Raw genomic sequence first — 15,576 nt, forward strand, 5'->3', positions numbered from 1 at the left:
TTAAACAATCATGAAAATGTTTCTACACTTGAATTTGTGATTGTGTCTTAAAAAACAGGGCTGGTATTCTCAGTGTAAGGCCTTGAGTATACAAGGTGCTCAAAAAAACACTTTTGAATGTAATCAAAAGGGTTGCTAGGAAAATCAAATACAAGAATACTATCAAGTGTCCTACAAGTGCAAGAAAATATTGATTCCTTAGCCTTCTCCAAGGAGATAAGCAGAACTCTGTCTTCCTCCCTACCCACCAACTCTGGTTTGGGCCTCCTGATTATACTAATACGACTCTTTAGAGTTGAGCTTAGAGAACTTTTTGGTATGTTGTGGGGGTGTGCTTTCATTCTCCAATGTATCCTAGATGGCCACCTGACATGTAGCACCTTTCTCCACTTCCTCTATATTTACTTTTCCCTAGCTGTGGTTCTTAAGCTGCTTCTTGGGGCTACTTGACCACATACACGTTGAGATGTATTGGAGCCTGTCTGCTCAGAATTTGCATGGGAGGAGGAAGAGAGGTAAGAGAGTCAGGTCTGGCTCTCCTAATGGAAAGCACAGATGTGAAGAGGGCTGGAGTATCCAGGATAAACAAGATCCCCAATGTTGAGAGCTCCAAGTCCCCTTACATGTCAGGTCTCTACCCCCTTCACTTTCAGATTGGTAAATGGAAAAGGCCTAGAAAGGACTCAAGGTCATACAGGACACCAGAGGCAGGACAAGGACAGACCAATTTTTATTTCTGTGCCCCTAATGTGTGGCTCAGGGCCTGGTTCAGAGTAGGCACTGAAGTAAATGCTTGTGGAACAAATGAAGGATGTCTGGTCTCCTGGTTCTTCGAGCAAGAGTGACTGGTAGGGCTGGGCCCAAACCCGATTGGCCACCCCTTTTCTACTGAACAGAGCATGCTGTTCCAGCTGCAGCTCTCCTGAGCCAAATGGACAAGTGTAAAATACCAGGGAGTGTATGAAAAGCAGGGAGAAGAGAAGTAGGCCAGCAGATAAACCCTGAACAGCCAGCACTCATGATGTCCCAATGACAATCCAACCAACCAGAAAGCAAAGGCTTAGCTGACTTAGAGAAAGCAGTACCAAAGAAAAGGTGGCCAAAAAGCACAAAAGGTCTGCCAATTCCATTCACAAACATTTAAGGCTGACATGATTCTAACCGTCGAGAAACTCACAGCCCAGCACACAAGGTAGATGTAAGCCCAGACACCTGTATGGGGAACCATGGGGTGAGCAGGTAAGAAGCAGCCACTAGCCCCAGGCAATCAAGGAAGGCTTGATGGAGCAGGGGCTGCTGCAGTGAGCAGAAATGGACTAGGCACAAAAGGTATGAAGGGCAATCTAAGGCAGACTGCAATTAGTTTTCCAAACCAGAAGGAATGGGGGGGTCTGCGATAAGCTGGGAAGCTAAGAAGTTTCTAAGGAGCAACAGAAAAACAAAGAAAGGACAAGAATGGAAGGAAAAGAAGGTCAAGGGGACCAGGGAACTCAGAAGGAGTGGTGGAAGTGAGGGTAGCTGAGAAAGAAGCAGTCCCAGGATTCTTCTTTCTGAACTCAAAGGTTCACCCTCAGCCTTCAGAATGACTCATTTCCAGAGTCATTTGGATAGCTGGGGTTTTGCCATAATGTGTTTTCTTCTGATTTCCCTATTCTGACATACTCTTATGTGGTTGGAGTTGCAACTACACTTCAATTAAAAGCATTTGTGGAGAATCTATTTAATGCCAGGTACCAGGTACTATAGAAGGAACATACATAGTGCTTTCATTCACCATATTTCTATTGAGGTCCTACTGTAAACCTGGTATTATTCTAGGTTGGCAATTGTGTGTGTGGTTGGTCAGGGGGGCAGGTAGAGAGTAAAAGATGTGCATATATAATTAATACAAGGATTAGGGCCATCAGAGAATTACAAATAAGTCAGAGGGGAAGGCTAGTAGCTCTGTGACCTTGGACAAGACATTTCCCCTCTCTGAGTCTCTGTTTCCTCATTTGGAAAAAGGTACTAGTCACATTTATTTGCTGTGAGGATTAGTGCTATTGTTTGAGAAGCTCCTCAGGAGGTATCTGACACCCAGGCACTACTCTATAGAACTGGTATTGAGCTGTGGGGAGGTGGTATTTGCAATGGGCTACAACAGGCAGAGAAAAAAGGGAACATGACCTATCTTGTAGTGGCCCAGTGGACCCAAAAGTCTAAAGGTTTGCTTTGGCACAGGGACTAGTTGAGTTGGACTGGGCCTCAATTTTGTGGAGGGGAGTAGGAAAGAAGGCTAGAAATTGGTGAGGATGTTTTTTTCACAGATCTCTTTATGTCTAGAGGTCAGCGGATCTAGAATCAGTGAAAATCAACCCAGGACTGGTGGTTCGAGGAAGGGCCTGTGGAGGTAGAGAGTAGGGTACAACTGAGTATTTCAGTCTCCCGGAAGTCACTGGATCACTTCTCAAAGGCAGGTAGGCCCTGGGATGTAGCGTCAGGTTAGGTTGACCAACCTTATCTGCTTGCCAGGGGCTGAGGAGCTGCCTAGGACATGGGACTTTCAATGCTAAAATCAGGATGGTCTTGGGCAGACCAGGACAGCTGGTCCCCTAGTTTAGGTCCTTGCCACTGTGCCCTGGACTTCAGCAGGCTGTTCCCCGCTGGGCTCCCTTTCTTTGGTCCCCACGCTGCTGCTAGAGGATCACTGTCACACATAGCCCTTTGTATCTTCCCTGTTTCAAACCCTCGAAAGTCTCCCATTGCCTCCGGGATCAAGTTTGGACCCCAGAGCCTGGCACCCATAGCCCTGTCTACACTGGTTTCTGTCTTCCTTGAAAGTCTCATTTCCCACACTGTCACCCTACACCAGATACAGCCTCCTTCCCCAAACAGCAAGTGCCCTTTCCTATTCTGGGCCTCTGCCCACAGTAGTCTCTTATCAGTTGAACCAATTCCTACCCAGGCTTCAAGGTTCAGTGAAAATGTCATTCCCTGAGACTCTGCCCACTTTTCTCCTCTGGGTTTCCAAGGCACATTAGACACACCTTTGGAACAGCCCATATCAGGGAATTAGTTTGGGAGTGTAGATCCCACCTCTACTCCCAGCTTCCAGGGCTATGTGTAGTAACTTTTGGAATATATAGGGTATCCCGGAAAATGTATACACACACTTTGAATAATTATAAAGGCAGTGTTTATTAAAATACATTTCATTTTCAAAATTGAGCTATCAGTTGTTAAAGTGTGTGTACATTTTTTGGGACACCCTGTATATTTTGGTCAGAATATTCACATGATTCAAAATTCAAAAGGGATGATAGAGAATTCAGTGAAAATCTCCTTCCCACTCCTGGCCTCTAACAAGCCAACACCCCTCCTTCTCCATGGATATTTTATGCTCACACAAGCTAATAATGTAACTTATTTGTTAAATGAATAAAGGAGCAAACAATAAAAACCTGGAAATAATCCAAATGTTCAAAATCTAGGGCTGGCTAAGTAAGCTATTATACAGCAACTTTATACACTAATCTGCAGTCATTAAAAGTCATTGAAATTATTGTTAAAAGCAGAGTATAAAGCAGACCTCTCCATTGAATGAACTTTGTTAAAATGTGTTCTCTTCAGTGTTAGCATAAAAGGTCTAAGAGAGAAATGATTGCTGTTTTAAGATGAAGGGGTTCTGGGTTTTCTTTTATGTGCAATTGTTTTAATACGAAAAGAGAGAGGCTGGATTATTGTGCATCTACCTGATGAAGAAGTGTGATTCATGATGGGACTCATTCATTCAGTAATTCATTCCACAAACATTGAATGCTTGCTTTGTCAAAAGGAAGAAGGCAGAAACAATGCCTAAGCTTCTCAGGATGACCACTAAATAGGCAATGGGCTAAGAAGCTCTGATAGAGGGAGAGGGGTGGGGAATGTGATGAGCTCATTTCATGTCTTGATTTTGAGCCTGGTTTGTTCACCACAAGGAGCTGTATAGTATATGGTAGGATATAGGTGTGGGAGCTCAGTAGAAGGGTCCAGGCTAGTGCTAGCCCACAGTGCACATGTGGTCAGTAAGCCAGAGATGGGCTGGAGCTCATCCAAAGAGAAGATAGACAAGGAAGGGAGAAGAGAGGTTACATAAAGCTGGTGAGGAGTCTTTCTGTAAATGCCTCAATATTTCTGAACCAGGGCCAAGGGCACCAGGGTAGCAGAGGTGGTATCACTGAGTGCTGAAGGGTCTCATAGTTCAGGCAGAAACCCTTCCTCCAAGCCCCTGGCTCCCAAGCCTCATGTACTCATGGCCTGTGTCTGGTCTTAGTTGCCTGGGAAGGCCTGGTGGACTAAGGAGGTTTTCAACTGGCTTAGAAAATTGTAGGAACCCTTAAGTGAGAGGCTGTAGTAGAGGGTTTAAAAGATTTACTTGTGCCCGGCCATTGTTGCTCAGTGGCTGAGTGTCGACCTATGAACCAGGAAGCCATGGTTCCTTCGATTCCCTGTCAGGGCACATGCCCGGGTTTCAGGCTCGATCCCCAGTAGGGGGCGTGCAGGAGGCAGCCGATCAATGATTCTCATCATTGATGTTTCTATCTCTATTTCCCTTTCCCTTCTTCTCTCTGAAATCAATAAAAACAGTAAAAAAAAAAAAAAAAAAAAAAAAGATTTACTTGTACAAGGATCAGCTAGGCAGCTAGGGCTGTAACGGCAGAGGTGGGCCTGGCACTGGTAGCAGGAATATTCCCCTGCAGGTTGCGGGATGTGAGGCCCAAGGAAGGGGAGGTTTCTGAGGAGTGTGGGTTTACCCTGGTGAGCAGGTCTCAGACGTGACCCTGAAGGGCCTGGCCAGCAAAGCTGATCAAACTGTTGCTCAAAACTTAGAGAAAGGGGAGGGGTTGTCCTCAGAGAAGTGTGCCACCAGGCAGTGCTGCCCACCTTCCAGTGTAACCTGTGCTTTGTGCTTCCTAGGGAGGTAGTGCGGTAGACTTGAGTAAGGCCAACTGGAAATCAGTCTTCCGGAGCCTCGCTTTCCTCATTTACAAGTTGAGGCTATAATACCATCTGCCTTGCACTATTGTGAGGATTAAGAATAATGTAAAGCTCCTAATATATAGTAGGTGTTCAATACATGGCCCCTACTATGTACCTGCATGGCTACTATTTTTATTTGTGCCACCACACGGGAATAGGCTGGCCCAGGTCATTGCTGAGCTGTATTCTCTTTGAGAGATTCATTGCTAGCTGGGACAAGAAACTGAACTCTAAGACTCTGTTCACCATCCTTTCACATACATTTGTCAAAGGTGGCCTGGTGGGCAGATATGTAAAAACTGGTTCCCAGTTCCCACTGCACATAACAATTCTCTTTGTTGCTCATCTTAGCACACAAAGAAAAGCATTTCACAAACCTTTCACTGGTGATGATATATAGAAGATACACTGAGAAAGCATTAGAGGGGCAGGGATTAAAATAGAGTTGTGAAACACTGAAGAAGAAAAAAATGCATCCGCTCCTCTGTCCCCCTAGCTTGCCAACAGCCTGCTCCTCTCACTTCTCCTTCCTGTGCCATTTTAGAACCATTCAAAGTGCTTCCACGAATGGATTTAATTTGCTCCTCACTTTGGCCTGTGAGGTAAGTAGGGCATTTGTCACCTGCAACAGGGAGGAGCTAAGGTAATAACAGAGCTGGTATTTGGAGCCAGGTCTCTTTGTTACAAAACATGAGTGAACTGTGCCAGGTTAAGCTGTACCTTGGATGAATGGGTTCAAAGCAACCTGTGGGGAAATGATGTGCAGGTGTTGGAGAGAGCTGTTTTGCAAGAAGACAGTGATAACAACAGCACCTTGCTGTAGGGTGTCCAACAGAGATAAGTGGCAATGCATTTGTTGCATTGATTAGCAAACTGGAGGCCCAGCGGAAGCAGATAACAACTTTTGGAGTTCAGATGACACAGAGAGGTGTATTTATTTCAAATGTTTCCCTCTCCTGAAGTTGTTTTAAATGACAGAAGTGATACAGGTGACTTGGATGCTCCAGGTCACCCAGCTGGGGAGTGGCAGAGCCTCGAGGATTGTCTCTAACTCACTGCTCTTAACTGTTTCTGGGGCTTGAAATCAGCGCCTTCAGTCCCCTGGCCTTTCTCACAGGGGTGCTGAGAGGAACAAGAGTGGAAAGGAAAAAATCACTGCATAGCATTAAAAGAAATAGTGCTAGGGGTTCACCTTTTCCTAATCAAATGGGCCTCCAGGAGAGAGCTATGAAGGCAAATATTGTGGCTACACTGATATACTTGTACTCTCTACTTACTAGCTGTGTAACTGAAGTAAGTCATCCACTTCATTTCCCAGAGCCAGTTTCCTTCTCTATAAACTGAAGACATCATTTCCTGCCTTACAGGTTGTGGAAATGAAATAAGCAGCATATGTGAAAGCATTTTGTAAACTATGAAGCAGTATTATTATCTATTGAAAGCTTTGTATTCTCACTTCCCATAGTCTCCCAAACCCGGCTCACTCTAGGACCCTGAAAGGCCTGCTGGCTCTGGTGCGAGCAGAGAAGGTGGTTTTTTTTTTGTTTTGTTTTGTTTTTTTGTCTCTCCCGTAGGAGAGGAAAACAGAGGAAAATGGGGTTGTGGGGTTGCTGCTGCCTGTCTTCTTATCCTTCAGCTGAGGGGGAAATGGCAGGGGAGCTAACATAACCTCTTCTTTGGTGAGTCAGCTAAGAAGGAATTTCTAGAGCTCCAATGATGTATAAGTGGTGGTTTGGGTTTGGATTTTTAAGCTGCCTCTTTTAAAGCAGCTTTACAACATAACTAAAAGCACAAGCAATTAGGAAGCACATGGAATGATAGCAGCACAGCTTCTTACTAGTGTGAACTTGAGGAAATCACTCAGCTTCTCTGGGTCTGTAAAATGGGGCCAATGCTACCTATTTTGCAGGGTCATTGAGTATTAATAGTATGTGAGAATGCTGGGTCCAGTGCCTGGCACACAGCTGAGGCCCAATGTCTGTCCATTTGCTTTTCCTTCCTAGTGGACAGATTGCAGAATTAAACTCAGATGAATGGAAAGCACTTACTCTATTATTCTGTTCTGTTGCCTGATTCTATTATAGTGGCTGCCATTATTCATTTAATTCTCAACCCCATGAGACATCTATAGACATCGAGGAAACAGAGCGGCTCAGTTTGATTTCCCAAGGTCACACTGCAATTTTTTTGACTTTTAGAGAGAGAAGAGTGAGAGAGAAACATTGATCTGTTGTTCCACTATTTATGCATTCATTGGTTGATTCTTGTGTGTGCCCTGGCTGGGGAATGAACCCCCAACTTTGGTGTATGGAGACTGCTCTAACCAACTAAGCTATCTGGCCAGGGCCAGCTTGCAATTTTTAAAGCTATAGGATTCACACCCACCTTGTCTAATTTGCTTTTTAGATAATCAAAATGTATGAGGAGGGCTAATCAAGCTGGATCTTCTGGAAGGCCCACCTTTAAATAGACTTGGACCAACGGGGTAATCCCAACCTGGCCCATTTTGAGAGTGAACTCAGGGTGGAGCTTCAAGGGGAGGAAACAGGCCATTGCCAGAAGCAGCCTAGTAGTAAATGAAAGGGCTAAAAACCAAAAGTTTGCTTCCCAAATCCTGGGGGAATTGAATCGGTGCTCTACCAGTTTCAGGAGCTTATGTTGTGAGGGTGAGATGAGTCCTTTGTTAAGCAGTATACAAATATATTATCAGTAGTCTTCTGTCATCTCCCTCTAAACACAGCCTCCTACTCATTGCCTGACAGTCCTCCACTTCCCATCCTAAAAACGAGGGAACTGAGTCTCTTTTTCAAACCCCTCTCCTAAGCTAGACTGCAGAAGCTAGAATAGGAAGGCTGAGTCATCGTCCTCTGAGGAAATCTGTGTACCAAAGGCACATAGAAAAAAAAAGTATGTTTTTTATACAGGTCTTTGTTTCAACACTTGGCTGCTTTTTTAAGCTTTTAACCCAAGAGCTGAGGACATGTCTTCTCTCTACTGCAGAATGTAGGTACCTCTCAGTTTTATCTATCCCACCCCCTCCTCCATACCTGGTCATTCACACCTTACTCACCAGCAAAATGACCGCCCTGGCACATTTACCACTTCCAACTGTGCCAGATATTGCACAGCACAGGCAAGGAGATAAAAAATGCTCTATGGTGGCCCATTTAGGAGCTATGCTACAGCCTGAGCTGCTCTTCTCCCTAAGTAAAGGTTATGGCAAATAGTTCCATGAGAGTAAAGGCCCTGGCCTCAGATGCATACACAAGGGTGGCTCTCACAGCACCTGATGTTTCTCTCATTTCTCCTGGCCAAGGCAAGGAAAACCAAGTAGATAAGACTGTTATGATCCACTGATTTACAGCTGTAATTCCTGAAAAAAGTGCTGTGTGGCAGGGCAAGTCCTGAGTTTTGTGCTCTCCCCTTGTGGAGCGGTGTTGGGTCATTTCACAGTGCTGGGGTAGAAGAGCGAAAGCCCCAGTTCCTCTGCAGCTCTGAGGCTGGGAAATTGACTGCGCAGATCAAAGGGAGACAACCAGGGTCTCTCCATAAGCCCAGGGACCCAGAGCTGACTCCGTTCCCGTACACATGCACACACAAAAACAGCTGATACCAGTATTTCTGCACAGGCTCATGTAATAGAAAGGACTTTAATTATTTTTTAAGGAGAATTCATACAGCCATTATACAGAGCCACTTTTCAGTACTCTTCTTTCCACCTAAGAAACTAAAATACAACATGATTAGGATAATGCCAAAATAAGAATCACTGGTTCATCACCTAGGGAACAAATACACACTTAATTGCTTGACACTTTATTGAACGCAAAGCAAGACTAAGCGTCTCTGCCTCTGATGTACAGAGCTGAAGCAGGAGCCCAGGGAGGGGAAGACTGCACAGTGTTCCTTCACGGGGGAGATGTGCGCCCCCTGTAGTCCAGCCTTGTTGTGGGAAGACTAACCCATGTTCTTTCGGTTGCCATAGCCCCTAGGATGGGTGTCCTTCCAGTCATCCCACTCCCGAGTTTGGTGGAGTGTTTGCTCATCATCCTCTTCCTCCTTTTGTTCTTGACTTTCCTGTTGCTGAGCTGCTCTTTTGACCTCTACCAAAGTAGAAAAATGAGAAAGTGATGAGAAACTGACGGAATGTCAGGGGCATCAGCACCACTCTGAACACAATCACCTAAAATGAGAACAAGGCATATAGCTGGCTGCCAGCCATGGGGCCAGCAGAAGTGGGAAGACAACTTACATATCTAACAGAGTACATGTTAATAATGGTAAGAAAAGATGCTGAGTGCTTTTCACAAGGAGGCAAAAACATAAAAATTGCCCCTCAGGATGAATTCTATTTTGGGAAAGAATTATTGCTAAAATGGCTAAATGCCCCTCCCAGCCTTCCAAAAACAAAAAGACCCACAAAAAACCAGACCAACAAAACCCCAGCAAGCCAAAGGCACAAATGTAAAAAATATGTATGAATTTATAATTTGTGACATGCTAAGGAGCATGAAGTGCTGGTGACTCTCTCTCTTCCATTTCCTGTTATAATTTTGTGTGTAAAACTGGAAATCGCAGGGCAGTTGAATCTACCAGAACAGAATATCTCTGTTATTCTGCACATGCTTGGAACAGGGTATAAAGTTGAAATGGCACTTGTCATGCGATGTGCACCCAAAAGAAGTTGAACCAACTGCTACATCTCTTTTGCACTAACTTTTTTCTCTTGTGAGGTGAAAGAGCAATTCCTGGTGACTCTGAGTTTGTTCATGAGAAAGAATTTCATTACTATGATAAAGAATTAAATGTGGGAGGGAAGATGGTGGCACTCTGACAAGAAGCAGAGAGCCTTTGCTTCCAGACACTGACTGCATTTAGCACTAAAATACTGTGTAACCAGCTTGGAAAAACGAGAAATATACCTGAGTGGTCATATTTTGAGTAAGGAGCACTAAAGAAACAACATAGAGTCTGATAAGGGGCAGCCCCCCTGAAGCCAGTGCTTGGCTGTGAGGCCTGACAGACTGCAAAGCTGCCTCCCCTTGGGAGTGTGGACCGGCATCCAAAAGCTGGGGTCTCAAACCTGAAGCAGAGAAGGGAAGGAGAGCCCGTGTACAGCAGGCAGAGGGAGCCAGGGGAACAGTGTGCCTGTGAGGAAGGGACCACGCCTTCCCAGTGAAACAATGCGTCTAATGGTGGCAGCCAGGACAGGAGGCTTTCACCCCAGATACTGACCACAGGAAAGGCTGTCCTGCAGTATTGTGGCTTCCGAATAGAAAGGGGCCAGAGGGCTGCATTTAGCAGTGACATAAAGGGACTCTCTGCTTTCCTGTAAGGCATCGTGTAGAATCCCAGAAAGCATTTGAACTGTGTGGCACTGAGAAAAGAAGGAGAGCCCTCCTGCTGCCAGAGGGACCAAAGCCGCCAGTGGGGTGGCTCTGGTCTCCAAAGCTGCCGATGGGATCAATTGAAGATTTTTGACCTGCTCTGAGGGGAGCCAGGATAGCATGGAAGGAGCTGCCCCAGCTTTACTGAGATCAGCTGTGCAGGGGAGCTGTATGGGGCTGACTTTGTGAGCCCTCCTGCTTGGTTTTGAGGCACGGGGACACCAGGACCTCACAGGTCAAATTCTCTGCCTGTTTGTTGCTTTGTGCATTGTTGATGGCTGAACGGGCGTCCACCTTCCTGGCTTGCATTGGGGAGACAGACCAGTGAAATCTGGGATTTCTGTCTGCATTGTTGAGAGTTTGAACTGAGCATGCTGTGAGATCAGCCAACCAGATCCCGGAAAGGAGGGGTGGAGCACGCCTGCCTCTCTCACAGGCTAGGAACACAACCCCCAACAGGGAAGGGGCTGGTTCAGCTCACTGAAGCCCCAGATACACCCTGCAGGGTGCAGTCCTGAAGGGGAAGGGAGAATGGCTCACAGGAGGACACTGCAAGAAAAAGACTCTATGGAACTATTGGTTTGGGAACTAGAGGAAAAGCTGAAAATCCCTGCTGGGGGCTGGGCAGGCAAAGTGCTCACTGGAATGTTTTTTAATCAAACCCACTGAGCCCAGGCTGCTGAAACTGCCCATACAGAAAAGGCAACAAGCTGAAATCAATCTGAAACTGCAACAGGTCTGTGCATGGGGAACTAGAATTGGAAGATAAGGTAGAGACTGAGGAGCTCTCTGTGGATCACAGACTAACTCCCTCACAGTGAGTGACTGACAGTGAAAACCTCTTAGAAAGGGGAACAATAGCCCGAGCTACACTAGCTGGCCTGCGTGCTAAAGGCTCTTCAGAAGACTCTGGAGTAAGACCAGGAAACCACAAGGGGGAGGCAAAATAGCTTACAGGTGGTCACCAGAGAGCCTCAGACCAGCCAACTACCTAAGGACACCTAAGCCAAACCCAGACAGCTCCTGACATTGCCTGATACACAAGTACCTCCCAGGAGATCCAAAATCAGCACACAAAACAGTGAGCCTCAGAGAACATATGCTGCCCAGATGAAACTCACCTGATTGACCACCCCCCCCCTTTTTTTTTTTTTAGAAAAAAGGGGGAAAATTTTTCATTTTAAATTTTTTGCTTTTGATCTTTTAATTATTTAAAAATTTGTGGGGTTTTTTTGCTTTGCTTGTTTGTTTTTTTTTCTTTTTTTCTTTTTCTATGATCAAGATTTTGTTGATATTCTCTACTTTATTGCTGGGATATTATCATTATAACCAATAAGTTTATTGCTTTTCTCTATTATTACCTCCATATCTCTTACTGGACTCCTTCCCTGCTCTTGCTTTACCTCTCTCTTCTTGTTCCATTGGCATAACTTTATTTTTTTTTCATTTCTTTTTCTCCCCTTTTATTTTCTGCATTCCTGTATTTTGTTTGTGTGTGTTTGTCTCTTTATTTCATTTCTATTTTTTCTTTTTCAACCACTATCCTATTCTTACTCTCTTCCCTCAATTTTTGCTTGCCCTTCCTTCCTTTCAGAATATTTTCTCTGTTCCTGTTATCTCCCAGTAGCTTCAATATTTTTTACTTTTTATTTTATTATTATTACTTTTTACTACTATTAGCATTACATTCTCTCTCTCTCTCTCTCTCTTGCTTTAGTATTTGTGTTCTCACTTCACTCTCCCAATTCTACTTTCTCTTGGGATGTTTTCAATGTGATTGTCAGGATATTCTGTAAGTTACTGCTGTTTCCTGGCAGTTTGGTTGTGTTTTGTTTTGCCCTGTCAGCACCTGTACAACAGCTCACAGGACGTGGTTGTTGCTGAGCCTCACAGTTAGCCAGCCTGAAAGGAGAGTCCTCCCAGGAACAGGTCAACAACAATCTAGAACCAAAAACAAGAGGAAAGCCCAGAAAACTCACAGAAGGGACACCCACAAAAGGGACATGGCTAGAGCAAATAGCTCAGAAGTATAAGGAAAACACACCTCTGGGCCCCACTGGACATATACTACAAAATCCCACTTCACAAGACTGGGAGACAGAAAATATATCTAATATACAAACACTAAGAGTCACTAAAATGGGGAGAAAAAGAAACCCCAAAACTAAAGAAAAAATAACCAGAAAAAGACCTTGATGAGATGGAGTTAAGTTAGTTATCAGAAATAGAGATCAGAGTAATGGTAATAAAGATGCTCAAGGAAATTAATGAGAACTACAAGACACTTAATGGGAAAGTCCAGGAACTTAGTGAAAACATGAAAACAGAGATAAATATGATATATAAAAACCAGGGAGAAATGAGGAATACTGTATCTGATATCAAGAATACATTGGACAGAAATGAAAACTTCCCTAAGGTAGTGAAGGAGAAAGCCACACAAGTTCAGGAAGCACAGAGGGTTCCAAACAAGAGGAACCCAAAGAGACCCACTCCAAAACACATCATAATTGAAATGGCAAATGTTAAGGACAAAGAGAGAATATTAAGGGCTGCGAGAGAAAGAAAAGCAGTGACCTACAAAGGAACCCCCAGAAGGCTGACAGATTTCTTAACAGAAACACTTCAGGCCAGAAGGGAGTGGCATAAAGTTCTCAAAGTAGTGAAAAGCAAGGACCTGTAACCAAGACTGCTTTACCCAGCAAGGCTATCATTTAAAATTGAAGGTTAGCCCGGCTGGGCGTGGCTCAGCGGTTGAGGGTGGACCCAGGATCCAGGCGATGGGGGTTCCATTCCCGGTCAGGGCACATGCACGGGTTGTGGGCTCGACCAATGACTCTCTCATCATTGATGTTTCTATCTCTCTCTCGCCCTCTCCTTTCCTCTCTCTGAAATCAATAAAGATATATAAAAAAAAAAAGTAAAAAAAATAAATAAAATTGAAGGTTAAATAAAGAGCTTCCTTGACAAAAAAAAGGCTAAAGGAGTTCAGTACCACCAAACCAGAATTGTAAGAAATGCTAAAAGGACTGCTTTAAAAAGAAGAAGAAATATTGAGACAAAGGTACAGTGGCATAAAGGGAAAAAATAGAATTAAGTATCTATCAATAGTAACCTTAAATGTAAACGGAATAAATGTTCCAATCAAAAGACATAGGGTAGCTGATTACCCATATATATGCTGTCTACAAGAGACTCACCTGAGAGCAAAATATTCTCACCAGCTGAAAGTGAAGGGATGGAAAAAATATTCCATGCAAATGGAAAAGAAAATATCTGGAGTGGCAATACTTACTTCTGCCAAAAAAAAAGACTTCAAAATAAAGACCATAACAACAGATAAAGATGGTCACTACATAATACTAAAGGGATCAATCCAACAGGAGGAAATAACTCTTATAAATATATATGCGCCCAATATAGGAGCACCTAAATATATAAAAAATTTCTTGGTGGACTTTAAGGGGGAGATAGAAAGCAACACATTCATAGCGGGGAACTTTAACACCCCACTGTCATCATTGGACAGGTCATCAAGACAAAAAATCAACAGGGAAACACATACCTTAAATGACACACTAGATCTAATGGATTTAATTGACATTTACAGAACATTTCATCCCAAAGCAGCAGAATACACATTCTTCTCAAGTGCACAGAGAACATTCTCAAAAATAGACCATATGTTAGGGCAGAAAGCAAGTCTCGGCAAGTTCAAGATGATTGAAATCATATCAAGCATCTTCTTGGATCACAATGGCATGAAACTAGAAATCAACCACTATAAAAAACCTCAAAAATATTCAAACACATGGAGGCTAAATAGCATGTTATTAAGCAATGAATGGGTTACCAATGAGATCAAGGAAGAAATAAAACACTTCTTGGAAAAAACACGAAAATGAACAGATAACCCAAAATCTATGGGACACAATGAAAGCAGTCCTGAGAGGGAAGTTCATGGCATTACAGGCATACCTCAAAAAACAAGAAATGTTCTACTAAACCATCTGAGACAACTGAAACAATTAGAAAGAGAACAGCAAGATAATCCCCGAGGAAGTAGAAGGAAGGAAATAATAAAGACCACAGCAGAAATTAATGACATAGAGACTAAAAAAAAAAATACAAAAAAAATCAATGAAACCAAGAGCTGGTTCTCTGAAAAGATAAGACTGATGAACCTTTAGCCAGACTCACCAAAAAACAAAGAGAGAGGACCCAAATAAATAAAATCAGAAATGAAAGAGGCAATATAACAACTGACCCAACAGAAATACAAAGGACAATAGGAATATACTATGAGCAACTATATGCCAACATCTGTACAACCTGGGTGAAATGAACAAATTCCTAGAAACATACATTCTTCCAAAGCTGAATCGTGAAGAATTAGAAAACCTGAATAGGCCAGTAACAACTAATAAAAGCAGTAATCAAAAAACTCCCAGCAGCCCAGCCGGGCGTGGCTTCTGCTACTGAACGTCGACCTAGGATCCAGGCGATCCAGGCTCGATTCCCAGTCAGAGCACATGCCTGGGTTGCAGGCTCGATCAATGACTCTCTCATCATTGATGTTTCTATCTCTCTTTCTCTCTTCTTTCCTCTCTTTGAAATCAATAAAGATATATTTAAAAAAAAAAAACAAAAACAAAAAACTCCCAGCAAACAAAAGTCTGGGAACAGATGGATTTACAGGCGAGTTTTAACAAACATTCAAAGAAGATTTTTAACACCTATTCTCCTCAAACTATTACAGAAAATTCAAGAGGAGGGAAAACTCCCAAGCTGTTTTTATGAGGACAGCATCATCCTAATTCCAAAACCAGATAAAGACACCACAAAGAAACAAAATTACAGGCCAATATCCCTGATGAACACAGACGCTAAAATCTTCAACAAAATACTGGCAAATTGGATCCATCAATACATTAAAAAGATCACACACCATGGTCAATTTGGATTTACTCCAGGAATGCAAGGCTGGTATATCTGCATAACAATAAATGTGATACATCACATAAAATGAAGAATAAAAATTCTATGATCATATCAATAAGTGCAGAAAAAGGATTTGACAAAACCAGCACCCATTTTTGAAAAAAACTTTCAGCTAAGTGGGAATAGAGGGAACATATCACAACATCATAGAGGCCATATATGGCAAACCTACAGCCAACATCATACT

At 43.4% G+C, this 15,576-nt stretch overlaps 1 protein-coding gene across 3 annotated transcripts in view; it reads right to left on the reverse strand.

Annotated features, from left to right (window-relative positions):
- Nucleotides 1-8,632: 8,632 nt before the first annotated feature.
- Nucleotides 8,633-15,576, reverse strand: part of IGBP1 (immunoglobulin binding protein 1) — a 40,052-nt gene continuing 33,108 nt past the window's right edge. For all 3 annotated transcript variants that reach the window (XM_081125308.1, XM_081125310.1, XM_081125311.1), the window contains one exon: nucleotides 8,633-9,104. In XM_081125308.1, the coding sequence (XP_080981434.1) occupies nucleotides 8,959-9,104 (146 nt within the window). In that variant the 3' untranslated portion in view covers nucleotides 8,633-8,958. The remainder of the gene's footprint in view (nucleotides 9,105-15,576) is intronic.

The sequence above is a fragment of the Miniopterus schreibersii genome (genome assembly GCF_964146895.1).
Source record: "Miniopterus schreibersii genome assembly, chromosome: X".
Lineage (NCBI taxonomy): Eukaryota > Metazoa > Chordata > Mammalia > Chiroptera > Miniopteridae > Miniopterus > Miniopterus schreibersii.